We start from the raw sequence: 14,530 nt of genomic DNA, 5'->3' as shown, positions 1-14,530 counted from the left end.
CCCTCATTCCCTGCTGTTTAATGATCGAGAGCTGATTGAGAGGACATCCTTCGGACCATGCCACGCTCTGCCCACAAACATTTGGTGGTGCGTATTCCAGCTTAGTCCAGGGATAACGCCTTCCCCACCTAAGGTCAGCCAGTTGGCAGCTGGGAACATTCAATAGGCAGCTATAGGTGCAAGGAGCTGTGGACTGGGGCAGTAATCCCACACTGACATGAAAATACAAGCCCTTCCTCAAACTGGACCCAGGATATAAGAACAAAACCACAAACATTTCCAAACTGCCCAGACCACGCAGCCCACACGCACAAATCCTAGGTCCACTCGCAAGGGCACCTCCCGCAACCTCGACCTGCAGTCTCGTGCGAAGGCAGCAGTGGTGTGATTGTTACTGCCCAGGAAAATAGCCAAAATATTTTCCTGAGTCAAGTTACCTGACTACACTGGCTCCATGTCAGGACACAGAGACCTGTGTGGCTCAGAAGCCTCCATAAGGCTTGCAAAGCATGTATGTATATGAGTGTGCCAAAACTCTACATGGTTTCCCTCTTGCCTCTGCCCTTTTAAGATGTAATAAAAGCCCCTTTAGTGTTGAATTTATGATTTGCCCGCTGTTTAGGATTATATTTTAGCTAGGTTCTCAAGTCGATTTAAGGTTTTGTTATTGTTAACTTAGGATATTCTTGCCTATAAGTATATGTGTTTGTATTCCTTAAGGCAGACCTGGGCATTATACGGGCTCATGGATACATTCAAATTACCGGATGACCCCTGACTGGCCCGTATGAGTCACAAATAGTAAAAAATGTTAACATTTTGTCTACCATTGTTTTGAGAAATTTGTGTGAATAAATTACATTTTTTGGAAGGCAACCTCACTTTTTCATTGCATAACTTTAACATATGCTAGTCTTGCCCGCTTGTCAAAACAATGCTATTTACTGCTTTTTTATATAAAGAAATACAATAAATATTATGCAGAATTGAGTTCAGCCTTTTTGGCCCGGCCCTCCACAATATTTTCTGTTTCTTATGCAGCCCCGTGGAAAAAATAATTGCCCACCCCTGCCTTAAGGTTTTCCCTAATGTTTAAGTTTAGATATGTTATTTTTGATATTTGTGTTTGTTAGTAAAAGCAGTAGCCTGTAGAAGCTGATATTAAGGGACAAGGAAGTTAGCCCTGGAATTCAGCTTAGACCAACACCCAGCCGACTCCTTAGCAAAGACAAAGACCCCTTTGGTTTTGCAGATTAAATCTGATGGCAGCACCCTGAGGTCCCAGCCGTAGGAGAACGTGTCAGGATCATCATTGGACAGTCTGAACTCTCTTTTGTTACTGGACTGAGGTGCGGGAGCCTCAGGTCATAACTCAAGGAAAACAGCCATCTGATAACGTAGATAACTGGGTGTGGTAGTGAGCCCATCCAGATTCTCTGAATGGACCTTCTCTGCTCTCCTTTCAGCACCATTGCGAAGTCTTGCGGGAAGACGCTTGACAGCGGGATTTCGTGATCCCATTCACAAAAGTTGTAATTGTATCTTTCTTTTGTATTAATGTTTCTTTATTGGTGTACAGTAAGGGACCTGCCCCCTTACCTGCCCGGGGCAGGCTGCCCCTTTGCCCTCTTTGATGTTTGTGCATAAAAGTTCTTGTGCTTGGCTACGAGAGTGCGATTATCCTGCCCGAGCTGTCACCACCGCTTCCAAATAAAATACTTTGCTTTGAAGAAACACTGGCTTCCTGCGCCTCACTACGTTGTTGAGCTGAAATCATTTATTGTTACCCGAGCAGCAACGGTAACATGATGCATATGTGTGGTAGGCATTGCTGAGACACTTCAGAGAGAACTTTGACTAACCCAAGGTAACCCGGGAGGCTTCATGTGGAGGAGTGGATACTCAAACCTGGTTCCTCGGATCAGAGTCCAACTGCTCTTAACCATTGCGCCACACTGGCTCTGAGATATTAAATACAGATTATCTATAGTTTCTCTGGCCTGCCCTGATATCAGCTGAAAACCCTGATGCACCCTGGAAGAATTACCACGTCCTGACTCAAGAACTTCACGGACATCTGGCTTGCAATGGCAGCACTGCCCAGAGACAACAGCGGCACTGCTCTAAGCCACGGTTGGACAAGCACAGTATCAATGCCAAGAAGGCTCTTGCCATCTCATCTAAGGCTGATGTATCTGGAAATTTTATGTTGTTGTTTTCCTGACTTTCATTTTTGTAACTGTCAGAATGAAAGAGGATTTTGCACCTTAGTAGCATATGCTTTCTGAGCCCTGGATACTCCTGTTTGGAAATAGTATTCTGCTACACAAAGAAGAAGGAGATAGTGCTGGCAAAGCGCCTTCAGCTGCTGATTTTCCTACAACCAAAGACTTATAATGTCTTCACTGATGAAAGGAACCCTGTACTAGATTGTTTGCTATTATGGTAAACTTTAAGCAGTCGCTGACATGATTTATGTATACTGGTTCATGTACTTGCTTTGTGATTTTCTGAATAATTTTTGTTCATGTAGATTAATGAAGGTGTTGATTTATATTGATAGCATACCTGATGGAAAAAATTGGAAATGTTTGTTGAAATTGGTACAATATGGCTTATTAATAAGTGATGATATACGGAGTTCTTCATGCACACAATTAATAGTCAGCTCGGTATCAAGTTTCCTCAACATGGTTGTGTTCCCTCGTTTCTTCTTCCTTTTTACATCTAGCCTGGTGAAGACCCTCAGAGCACCCGGCAGGCATGGACACTCTTGGTTGGTGCTGCTAAAGAGGCCTGCTGTGACTTGTGCTTATGGCGTCTCAAGCACCAGGTGGCGCTGAAGCGACAGGCAGCTTCCAGATTCCATCCAGCCACTTCTGGTCTTCTGCCAGAGGTTGGGTTTCCTTTCAAGGCAGCCGTTGAGGTGGCCTGTGACTAGGTTTTTTAAAAAAAAACACCTCCTGACGTGGAGAGACGTGCAAAGAAACAGGGCTCCTTTGGCCAGCCTACCTTCTGAAGAGGAGTAGTCCGGAGAGCCCTGCTTGAAGAGGGCCCACCACAGAGCTCCCATTCTTCCCCCTCGACAGCTGGAGAGAGAGAGAGAGAGAGAGATTGAGAGATCCCTGCCATGAAGCCCTTTGTGCCCACTTGTGCTCTTCTGCTCTGCTTTCCTGCTGGTAGGTTCCAAATACAATTAGAGCAGCATTTTCTCTTTACTCTGGGACAGGAGATACCAGGGGAGATGTGAAACGACCTCTTGTACGTACTGCTTCAGCTGAGGGGAGGGGTGAAATTAGGCCTAGAAGAGTCCATTCTTTTGGATTCCCTCTATGCTACAGAGGAACTCTGAACAGCCTGAGGTGCTGGGCTTGCTGCTCATGCTCAGCCTCAGAGTTCCTGGCCCAAGTGAGGGATGAGGTGGGTCTTGATTGCTCTTAGAGGACACACTGGAAAAGGATCAGTGGTTTGGAAGCATTGGCCGGGAGAGTGTGTTCTGGGGCAACACGGGTACCGAGTAGACCCAAGTGGCTCCTTCTCACCCAGCACAGGCCAGGCAGAGACCTCCCCAGGAGCCTGACAGCTGGACATGCCAGCTGTGCCCAGCCACGACCTGCTCCCCAGGCCTTGCCGTCTGTTTCTCCAGCTGGTGCCTCCTTGACTTGATGCTGCTCCTTCTCTCCCCCCCCCCCCCAGGTCTGGCACTGAGCCTGCTGCGGTGGTGCACCATCTCTCACCAGGAGCTGGCCAAGTGCAGTGAAATGAGCAAGGCCTTTGCCGGGGCCAACATCCGACCCCTGCTGGCCTGTGTCCGCGGGGGCTCAGCCAGCACTTGCACGTCCATGATTAATGTAAGTCCCAGAGTTGCTGGCGGCAGAGGTGGAGCTAATAGGAGTCCGGGGGTGCGCATTGCACCGAGTGCACACCAGGGGGTGGAAAATCACCCTCCACGACCACCACCCTGCGGTGCCCTCCCCCCAACACTTACCTTAGCTCAGCCTGAAAATGCAGGCTGGGAAGTGTCATTCCCACCGGGCTGTTTCCAGCCTCAAGTGAACAGGCTGCTTTTTCCAGCCTGCACTTTCAAGCTGAACTAAGGTAAGAATGTGGGGGAGGGGAGGGCAGAAAACGCAGAGTGTGCACCGGGCACAGTACGGCCCAGCTGCGCCTCTGACTGGGGGGGTGGGGGAGAAGAGCGAATGTTAAACAACGTGTGCTTCAATTAGGGTACTTGACACCTCGCCTTTGGGATGGCTTAATTATTCTGTTTGTTGTAGAAGCAAGATCGAGGTGTTATGTGTGGAGCGGAGAAGGCAGAGCCCTGGGTTTGATTCCAGGCAAGGCCACAAAGCCGCTTCTGTGAGCAGAGGGGGCTTGCTCTGGCTACTGTGCAGACGGATGTTGCCACTCATGCTTCTCTTGGGCTGATTTCTGCTGCTGAAGCAAAGCTGGGGGGAGGGGAGAAAGATAAAAAAGCACTAGAAGTCTCGGAAGCAGAGGTGAGATCTCTTGGTGAGATATTGCGTCCTTTGCGGTATTTTGATAATCCCCAACAAGCAGAAACAAAGGCTGAAACCTGATTTGTTTTAAACAATTATCATCAGTTGACATATGAACAAGTAATGCTAAGAATGCTGACATTGTCAGCATGTGAGTCCACAGTGTCCTAACATTCTTGGGATCTAGGCTCATTTTGAACTACAAACCTTCCCTTCCATTTCCAGGTGTCCTACAGGTAGTGAGGGTATAGGCTTTGGGTTCACGGCTCTGAGGTAAACTTTGTGGTACCCAACAAGATTATTGAGCTCACTGAGGCTGGGTTAACATATTATCAACTAAGAAGATTTATTTATTGAAAGGTTGCTTTTAAAAGAACAAACCAACAGCACAGGTCTCCAAGCAGATAAAAGAGATGGACCTTCACACTTTCCTTTAATGTTTCCAGGCACAAAGAGGCTTTTTATGGCTCTTCTCTCTCTCACACCAGCCTGAGTCAGGCTAAATGGCATGAGGTCTGCTCATCCCCCGCAACAGGCCTAATGCTCGAGCACTCTCTGAGACACAGCTCGACCTCTCTGCCACACTACTAGGCAAAGCTACCTTTCTCTCTGTCTGCTGTTTCTCTGAGCCACACCTGAGCTGTCCCTGTTCTCTCCCTGAGGCAAAACGTGACTCCTCTTCTCCTCTGTTCCCTTTAAGATCTTCTCCCCCTTCTCAGTGGTGACTGGATGTGCTCGTCTGAATTTGCCTTTGGGGCAGAGCAGCAAGGGGGGAGTGGGGGCAAGGGGGAGACAGAAACAGCTTGAGGGTGGAGGGTAAGAATGCCCCCCAAACCTCAGACAAAGGGCCCCCCTCCACTCACCCCCCTGCCACGTTAAGCTTCAGTGATACCTCTTCTCTAAATTTCAGCAGCAGAGCAGAGGCGAGGAGGAGAGCAGGAGCAAATGTGCAGAGTCCAAGGCCGTGCTTCGGCTGCTGGAGAGAAGTCTGGTTTTTAGCAACAGAACACCATATGGAGAGAAGAAGGGCTTGGCCCACATCAGAGCATCTCCTTTGGGCGTGGTCAGCTAGGATGGCTACACCCAAAAATGTTGCAGCTGGGATGACTGGAGAAATACCTCCGCCTGATACTAGGGAGGTCCACTGAGAGTGGACAGGACAGGGCTGAAAAGAGCAGCTCCCGTAATTCTGCCGAAAAAGGAGACGCTGTCTCTAACGCTGCCAGTTCTTCAAAAGAACGTCAAAAGAGTCCTGATGGGTCAAGCCAACCCTACTCCACACCCTGTTCCCCACTGTCACCTAACAGATGCGTCTATAAAGCCCCCCCCCCCCTGCCCCCCCCCCCCCCAGAGGAGCCTTGCCTCTGAACATGGCGTTCACCTGAGCCATCCTGGCCCAGCCATGCGCCTGATCTCCTTCTAACAGATTCTACACAGGAGACTGTGAGTTGCCGAAGGATAGCAGCCCTGAACTTCATGTCCTGCAGCTTAGTTCTTTGTGCCTGAATTCTAGTTCCCAAACATGGTTCATATTGGTTCCCAGTGCCTTAGTCACATTTCCTAGTTCCTTATTTGCAAATCAAACTACAAATATTGATGATTCTTAAAAAAACACCCTCTGAATTCAAAATTCAGCTTGTGATCATCCCAAATCATACATCCTCAGATTCAGGGGAACCTCCCTTGCGAGATAACGTCCTGAGCCCAGCCTTGACTGGAAAAGGCCAGATGTAAATTTAATAAATAAATAAACTAAATAAACATAACTCTGGTGCTCTGCCCAAACAGTGGCTTTAGCTTTAACTGCTCGACAGCAGGGTGCTCCCCCATGAGATAGGAGGATGAAGAAACAGAACAGCTGCCCCACAAAGCAAGCATTTGACTGTTCATGGACTCTGAGTACTGTGCTCTGCGAGAGGACGCCCATCCTGGTACTCTGGTTTTGGCACCAGACTGAGGAGCACGATTCCTAAAATGTTCTGAAGAAGTAACACGGCAGCTGCCTCCGTGCTTTGGAAATCCAAACTTAGTGGTTTGATCCACACTTAGTGGTGTGATCTTTGTCCTGGGCCCAGTCTGGGACCCCTCTTCAACCTCCACCAGTCAGGAGGCACGTGACTTGAGTTGGTGGTCCAAAGCTCTTGGAACGGGCACAACCTTGGTTCCTTCTTCTGTGCATCTTAGAAATCTAATCCAGCCTTACTGAAGGGCTTAGTGCCCAAACCAGGCACCACCTTGGACCAGGTCTTATTTGGGGTTCTGCAGCTGCTTGGGTCCTTCATGAGGGGCAAGGAGAAGACTCTGGGCCTCCTCAACCTTCACCCAGTGGTCCTCCTTCAGTTGCTCAACTGGCTTAGCTCAGCTGTCAGCAGTTCTATAAAATCTCAGGTGGAGGAAGGTTTTTCCTGCCAGCTGAGATCCATTTTACTGGGGTCTTCAGAGGCTGGGATCCAGGGCTCTCTTTGCAAGGCAGCGTTCCAAAGTTGTACTCTAGAATAGTTTCCTTTAGAGCTTTTATTGGAGGACATGATTCTCCAGTGCAATGGGGGGGGGTGTCAAATTCTACTTGGCTTAATCAAAACCAATTGCCTCCAGTGGCCCTTCTCATGGTGATCCTCTCTGCAAGTGCCGTGTGATGTATTTAAAAGGTTTTGTGAAGGCCCTGACTCTTCTTGTTCGAATGTGGACATGAGGCTCCCTGAGGCATGCCTCAGATCCACAACAAAGCCACTGCTGTCTCCACAGACCAAATGATGAGTTCTGGTTGGAGAGGAAAATGTAAGTCAATTCAACATGGCCACAACTGAGCCACAGTTTCTAAGTTTGCTTTAAAAAACCATGCAAAATGTGAGCTGTTTCTATTCTTTTAATCTCCACTGACGAGGGTCTTTCTCTCCATCCCACCCCCTGCCCTGTCCTGCTATACCGGAGCAATTTCATGTCTTTCTTCTGGAATCCGAGCTATGCCCCCGCCCCACACACACACATTCTTGGATTCTGGACTCTGTCCTTGGACCTGTTGTGGAAGGTGGGAGAGCTCCATGACGGTAGAAGGCTGAATGCAGCGAACACTTTGCAGCACTACTGCGCTGCCATTTCATGTGTCAGGTGATTTACCTATCTCTCCCAGATAAAGGGGAGCAAAGTACAGCCTCTCCCCAAGACACCACAGGCCAAGGAATGGTGCCCCGTTGCAAGAACCCACCATTCTCCAAGCCTCCTGGACATTCATGTCCCCTCCTGGTGATGAACAGTCATAGCTAAAAAATGATTAAGTAAACAAAGTTCACTGGCTGCACTTAGTGGTGTCTGTGAGCCTGGCTGGTTTTGAAAGAGCCATCATATAATAAGAAGGAAATAAATATGTTGGCTGATTGCCCACTGCCGGCAGCTGTTTCCCACCCTCGCCCAGCTTTTGGTGCAAAAAGTCGCGCCAGGACTGCTCTTGCTTTCCCCGTGGAAAGTGAAAAGCACACATGGAGCAAGAGGAGCACATCAGGACAAGAACTCTTTCCCCGACGTGCCTCCTCCTCTCTCAGTGCGCCACAAACATTTCTTGCCCTGAGGCGCTTCTGGTCCCACCGCCCGGCCCGGAGCCAGTGGGCAATCGGACCTCCTTCTGCTCATCCTCAGCTAGCTTAATTGATGTACTCTGAGTTCTAGGAAGAAGACGCTTCACCTGTCTGCTCTTTTGTCTGCAATTGAGGTAGCCTCTTTACATGACCTACTGCCAAGTGAGGCATCTGCCATCCCACACTTGCATATGTTTGATCAATTTTATATACCTGCAGAACTTTTTATGTTTGTTGAATTTCACCTGTCTTTCTCACTGAGACTCACGACTGATTAAAAATGAAGTCAGCATGAGAGGTTCCATAAACAGTACAACAAGTCAAGGTTTGCAAAATTAGAAATCAAAACTGTCAGCCCATCTTTCCAATCTGTCAGAGCTTTTGGGATGCCTTTCTGCCCTCTGAGGTGTTAGCTGCATGTCCCAGTTCTGTGTCATCGGCCGATCCGGTGGAGATTCCCTTCACCCCTTCCTTCAGGCATTGATAAAAATACGACACAGTGCTGGACCCAGACCCAATCTTTTCAGCACCTCTCAAGGATTCCTTCCTGGTGTACTGCCACCAACAGGCTGTGTGTTCAAGTTGTAGCAGTACAGTCTACATGCGACCTATTTACTAAATAGAAAACTTGTCGAAATCAAGATGCATCCACAGCATTCCCATGGCAGGGCCAAAACACAAGGCCCAAGTCCAAGCAAGAGCCTCTTCGGCACATACTGTGGGCTGCCAGTGCCGAGTCCTTGTCCTGAAGCCCTCCTCTGTTGCACACAGGCAAGCTTGGCAGATGTGGTAACCCTGGATGGCGGCGCCATTTACCAGGCTGGGAAAGAATACAATCTGAAACCAGTGGTGGGTGAAGCCTATGGCCAAGGTAAGTGGCGAATCCCCACACCTTTCTCCCTGTTGAAACAGGACCCCCAGGGACTCAAGGATGCTGGTGGTCATACCAGCCTGGCCTGGATAAGCATAAGCATAAGCATAAGCATTTTATTGTCATTGTGCACGCACAACGAAATTTACAGCAGCATTCCTCGATGCACACAATTTCAGACTCATACATCATCCTCACTTTCCCCTTCCTCCACCCATCCCTACACAGCCCCAAATACATCAATATGAAGCAGCGGAGTTTAGCATAGCCACAGCTCTAGAGTAGAAGCTGTCTCTAAGCCTCTTTGTCCTAGTTCTGAGGGCCCTGTATCGTCTACCAGATGGTAACAGTTCAAAAAGAGAGTGTGCTGGATGAGACGGGTCCCTAAGAATATTTCATTTCTGATTTAGGGTTTCTGGGAATTATAGATTTCTTCCAAGGAGGGAAGAGGGCAGCCGAGCAACTCTTTGTGCAGTAGTGATCAACACCCTTTGGAGCGCCTTCCTATTCTGCTATACTGTGCAACTGGAGAAACATACACAGGCTATTGTATAGCAGGTTAGGACACTCTCTCGCATAGCATAGCTGTAAAAGGACACTAGAAGTTTTCACACCCAGTTGTTGCTTCCTTAAAAGTCTCAGAAAGTGCCAGTCTTTGTTGGGCTTTCTTAACTTCAATCATGCAGCCCTGGTAATTTGGTGGTCAAGTCCCTTCTTTAATCATAACTCCCAGAAATTTAAAACTAGCCACCCGCTCCACTTGATCTCCATTTATAGTCAAGGGCTGAATTTCTGAGCTATTCCTTCTATAGTACACTATGAGCTCCTTTGTCTCTGTTAGTGTTAAGAACCAGGTTATTTTCCCTGCACCATGAGAGCAGTCGGTCCACTTCCTTCCGCTAGGCAGACTCATCCCCTCCAGAGATGAGCCCCACTTCACCGCTAAAGTGTCATCTGCAAATTTTGATAATGGTGTTACTTTTAAGGATAGACAGGGAGTACAGCTACATGTATAAAGGGTGAACAGTAAAGGACTCAACACAGGCCCTGTATGCCTTCCTGTATATTTAGAGGTAAGAACTGAGGAAACCCGGATTCCCAGTCTAACCCTCTGGGAACGCCCAGACAAGAAGTCCCTAATCCACAAACAGATTGAATGTGAGAGTCCAAGATCCACGAGTTTCATTTCACCAGTCTTTGTGGCGTAGATTGAAGAAATGCGGAACTAAAGTCCGCGAAGAGCATTCGCATTACAATTCCCCTGATGTTCCAGGATGCTGCCAAAGCAGTGTGGAGGCTTAATGGCAATGGCGCCCTCCGTAGATCTATTAGTCCCATATGCTTAACTGATGTTTATCAAATGTATCTGGAAGGCAAGAACTGGCTATGCCTATGGACTCAGTTCTTCAAAACACTTCATGATGATGGGGTGAGCGAATTGGTCTATAATCCCGAAGATTGTCAGTGGGAAAATCTCTTTGGTAGTGGAACAATGGTGGAAGCTTTCAAACAAGATGGGATGGTGGGACTGGGATAGAGATCGAATTAAAGATCCCAGTAAAAACACCCAGCCAGTTGGTTAGCGCATTCCTTTAACACTTGACCGGGAATACCATCCGGTCCAGCAGCCTTCCTTGGATTCCACAGCTCCTCAAAACTTGCACCTCACCTCAGCTGTAGCCTCCACGGGCAGTGGGGTCAGCCAGCTTCCTAATCACCTAGTGGCTGTGTGTCATCTCATTTCTGATAAACCTGTTTCAAAGCGGGCAAAAGTGATTTGCTTGCTCTGCCAGAAGAAGAAGAATCCCCATCTGGGAGGGTAATGTCATTATTGGTTTATGATTGGTAATTTGTTGAATCCCCTGCCACACCTGCCTCTATGTTGTTATTATTAAAATAATCCTCAATTCTTTTTCTCTTATAACTCATCTTGGCTTGTCGAATACCTCTCTTGGAGACTGACTCTAGCCGCAGACTGTATTTTGCCTCATCGCCAGATCTGAAAGCAATATTCCTGTCATGCAAAAAAGTCGCTGAACCTCCTGTTGTCATCCAGGGTTTATGGTTGGAGTAAATCTGGATGCGCTTATCCACAGTAAGAGTGTCACAATGCAGTAGGTGATATAACTCAGAACCAGCAGTGGTATACTCTTCCAGATCTGGGTGGTAGAAAACATGCTGCAATTTGTTGTCTCAAAACAATCTTGAAGTAGTTTAGAGGCATCATCGAAGGCCAGGATTTCACAGTCTTTTATTACAGGCAACACCCGCCTCCCAAGTGGAATATATGTTGGGTGCTAGAAACCAGTGACAAATGGTCTGACTGACCCAAGTGTGGTAATTGTACTTCACCTTGTAGGCATCCTTAATGTTGGTATACACTTTATCCAATGTATTGGATCCCTCTCGTAGGGCAACCTGACATGCTGGTAGAGTTTAGGGGAGCACTGTTTTTTAAATTAGTATGATTAAAGTCTCCTCCTCTATAATGAGCACAGCATCAGGATGCTTTTTCTGCTGGTTGTCAATGCCAATGTTGTACAGAGAAACTAAAACTATGGTAGCATTAGCATCAGGTGGAATGTATACTGTGGAATGATGATAACTACACTGGAACTCCCGCGGCAGATATGCTGGTCTACATCTAACAGTCATACTTTCCAAATCCTTTGAGCAGTGACCCCCCGTGATGCTTGAATTAGTGTCCATCCCTTGTTCACAAGCAGAGACCCCAACCCCCCTCCATTGCTGCTTGCTAGAATCTTTACTGTTTCTGTCCCGGCTGGAAAGAAGTGAAACCAACAGGCTCAACTGCTGCATCGGGAATGTGTGAGTGCAGCTCGCTTTCTGTAATTAATAAAACACAGCTGTTCTTGCTAAACCTGCTCTTCACAGTCTGTAGCCTTAGTTCATCCATTTTGTTGTTAAGAGATCGTGCATTAGTGAGAAAAAATGCTTGGAAGTGCAGACTTGAATTGACAATTCTCTCCCCAGCTGGTAAAAACACCAGCCCGGCACCCTCTCTTTCTCCTTCTGTCCCACCTTCGTCTCTGCCCCAAGCCTCCCACCAGGAATTGGAATCGCGGGTTCCCCCAGGGTCCTAGCTGCCTCTGGCGGTATATTGTGAAGACGTATGAAAGCGTCTGTAATAGCCATTTCACATTTCAGCCCAATTTGCATTAAGACTACGACCATAAAAAACTCCCTTGCTCCACGTAGTACAAGCGAAAGAAGCAGGAAAACACAACACAAAAACATAAAACACAAAACATCCACACTTACATCGAGGGAAAGCAGCCAGTCAGAGGAAGTTTTATTTTGCGCAGCCTTCCTTGCTTGGGGATGGGGAACCGGGAAGCTAAGCCCTAATCACTCTGAGTTGAAGAGTGCCAGTGGCGGTTGGTAAGGGTCGTAGTTACGAGGCCGGGAGGCTTGAGACGCGTCGAAGCTTGCCTCGCCTTTCAAGTTTCAAACTCCCGCGCCTCCTGGCTGGCTGCGATGACTCACGGCTTTGTGCAGCGCGCCCTCCCAAGCTTGGAGAATGGAGAATGGAGAAGGCTCTCTCTCACCGTCTCTCTCTCTCACCGGGGATAAGGGGACTTTCAGTGCTGTGACCAGCCAGCAGTGGCGTGTTTGCCTAGGGACAGGGGATACCCTCTGTACCCAGGCGCCAATGATCTGGTGACAAGGGGGCGCAAAATCGGGGGGCCCCACGTGACCCGGAAGACGGCAAGGCACAGGAAGTCCTGCTGCAGGCAAGGCAGCAGAAAGTCCTTGTCATCTTCTGGCACCCTCAGCTCTGATCATGTCATCATCGAGCCACGCCCCCTCCCGGCTGCTCGTCCGAAGCCCTGCCCCCCTCCCACTTGCTGGCTCCAAGCCAGCAGCCAGCAATCCCTTCTGCCTTCCCCTCTGGGGAGGACAGAAGCAACTAGAACGCTCTGTTCTGGGGGGCTTTGCTTTTATAAGCTCGGAAGGGCGTGGCCTGCCCCTGCCCCTCAGGGGTGTGAACCCGTCTCCAAGCTTAGAAAAGCAAAAGTCCCAGCACACAGCCTTCCAGTTGCTTATGTCCTCCACAGAGGAGAGGGTAGAAGGGACTGCTGGCTGCAGGCTTCGAGCTGGCAGCTGGGAGGGGGCGGGGCAGGACAGGGCTGGAGAGGGGGCCCCGCCGAGGGCCCTGCCCCAGGCATAGCAGGGGGGTGCCCGGAGAACAGATGTCTCCAGGTGCCATTTTCCCCAGTACACCTCGGCCAACTAGGCAGGAGTCACTTATCATGTGGACATTCTCTGCACTTTATTGGGATCAGCCTTGCAATCCCCCTGCTAAAATAGTTCCCGATATCCGAGAGACTGAAGGTACCGGGAAGTGGCATTCCCAAGTTCATGGCTGAGGTGGGATCACTTGGATCGTCACCTGTCATGGGCTGCCCCAGTTCAAGGGTCCCCAGCCCTTTTCAGGCTACAGGGACATTTGGAATTCTGACATGGCAACAAAATGGCTGCCTCGAAATGACTGCCGCAGAAGGCAGAGCCAACCACAAAACAATGGCCTGCGCTGAACTTCAGTAACACAGTGCATATGCTTGTGCTGTAGGGGCAGGTGCTGCCAAACATTTCTTTAAAGTCTGTATAGCCAATAAGAAGCCTTTCCAGGCAAAAGCCCTGCCTGGCCCCACCCACTTCCTAAAAACACTTGGTGGGTGCCATAAAAGGTATTGGTGGGTGCTGCACTAGGCTTTTCCAGCTTAAATAAACCCAGTGGTGGTGGCAATGAGGAACTGTGCTAGCAGCTGGGTGGCACCAAAAGGAACCTTCGTCCCTTGGATCACCAGACTCTGAAAGGAAGTGGACGGGAGACCTGCGCTCTCTGTCATTGTGGCCAAAGGACTAGCCTTGACTGATCTCCTCATGCAGTTTATGAGTTTGTTTGTTCTCATATGAACTCACTCCTCTTAACATTTGAAAAGGTCAGTGAAATAGGTCATGCAAAACAGAGCTTCCCATCGACCCAAAGCTCTGAGCAGGCCTTCTAGGCCATGTAGCCCAGTTGAACATACAACCCAGGCAACTCACATATTCCTGGCAGATGGCTGGCCAACTCTGCTTGACAACCTCCAGCAAAAGAGCTCCTTCCATTCAGCTAGGACAGTGGTGGCGAACCTTTGGCACTCCAGATGTTATGGACTACAATTCCCATCAGCCCCTGCCAGCATGGCTAAGGCCATGCTGGCAGGGGCTGATGGGAATTGTAGTCCATAACATCTGGAGTGCCAAAGGTTCGCCACCACGGAGCTAGGAAGATTCACCAGATGCCTGACCAGTCTCTACTGACCTGCAGCTGAAAGTCTTTGGCTTCTCTCCCCTTCCTTTCCCTGCCTCTCCTACTCCTGCACTCTTCGGTTCCCCACAACAGTACCAAGACTGAGGGGTACAGTGTTGCTTCTGCCCTGGATCCTTGGGGAGAATAGCAGGAGATACCGTGCAGTATATACTCGTGCATACATGGACCCGCGTATAAGTCGAGGCACCTAATTTTACCACAAAAACCTGGGAAACTAATTGACTTGAGTAAAAGTCTAGGGTGGGAA

General features: G+C 48.9%; 1 protein-coding gene across 1 annotated transcript in view; it reads left to right on the top strand.

Annotated features, from left to right (window-relative positions):
- The first annotated feature begins 2,891 nt into the window (after nt 1-2,891).
- The window catches only part of LOC125424566 (melanotransferrin-like), a 38,776-nt gene continuing 27,137 nt past the window's right edge, over nt 2,892-14,530 (top strand). The window contains exons 1-3 of the mRNA XM_048481911.1: nt 2,892-3,179; nt 3,697-3,851; nt 8,843-8,942. Of these exons, the coding sequence (XP_048337868.1) occupies nt 3,131-3,179; nt 3,697-3,851; nt 8,843-8,942 (304 nt within the window). The 5' untranslated portion in view covers nt 2,892-3,130. The remainder of the gene's footprint in view (nt 3,180-3,696; nt 3,852-8,842; nt 8,943-14,530) is intronic.

The sequence above is a fragment of the Sphaerodactylus townsendi genome, linkage group LG17, assembly GCF_021028975.2.
Source record: "Sphaerodactylus townsendi isolate TG3544 linkage group LG17, MPM_Stown_v2.3, whole genome shotgun sequence".
NCBI lineage: Eukaryota > Metazoa > Chordata > Lepidosauria > Squamata > Sphaerodactylidae > Sphaerodactylus > Sphaerodactylus townsendi.
The sequence above is the reverse complement of the archived record's forward strand: the minus strand, read 5'-3'. Positions and strand labels throughout refer to the sequence as shown.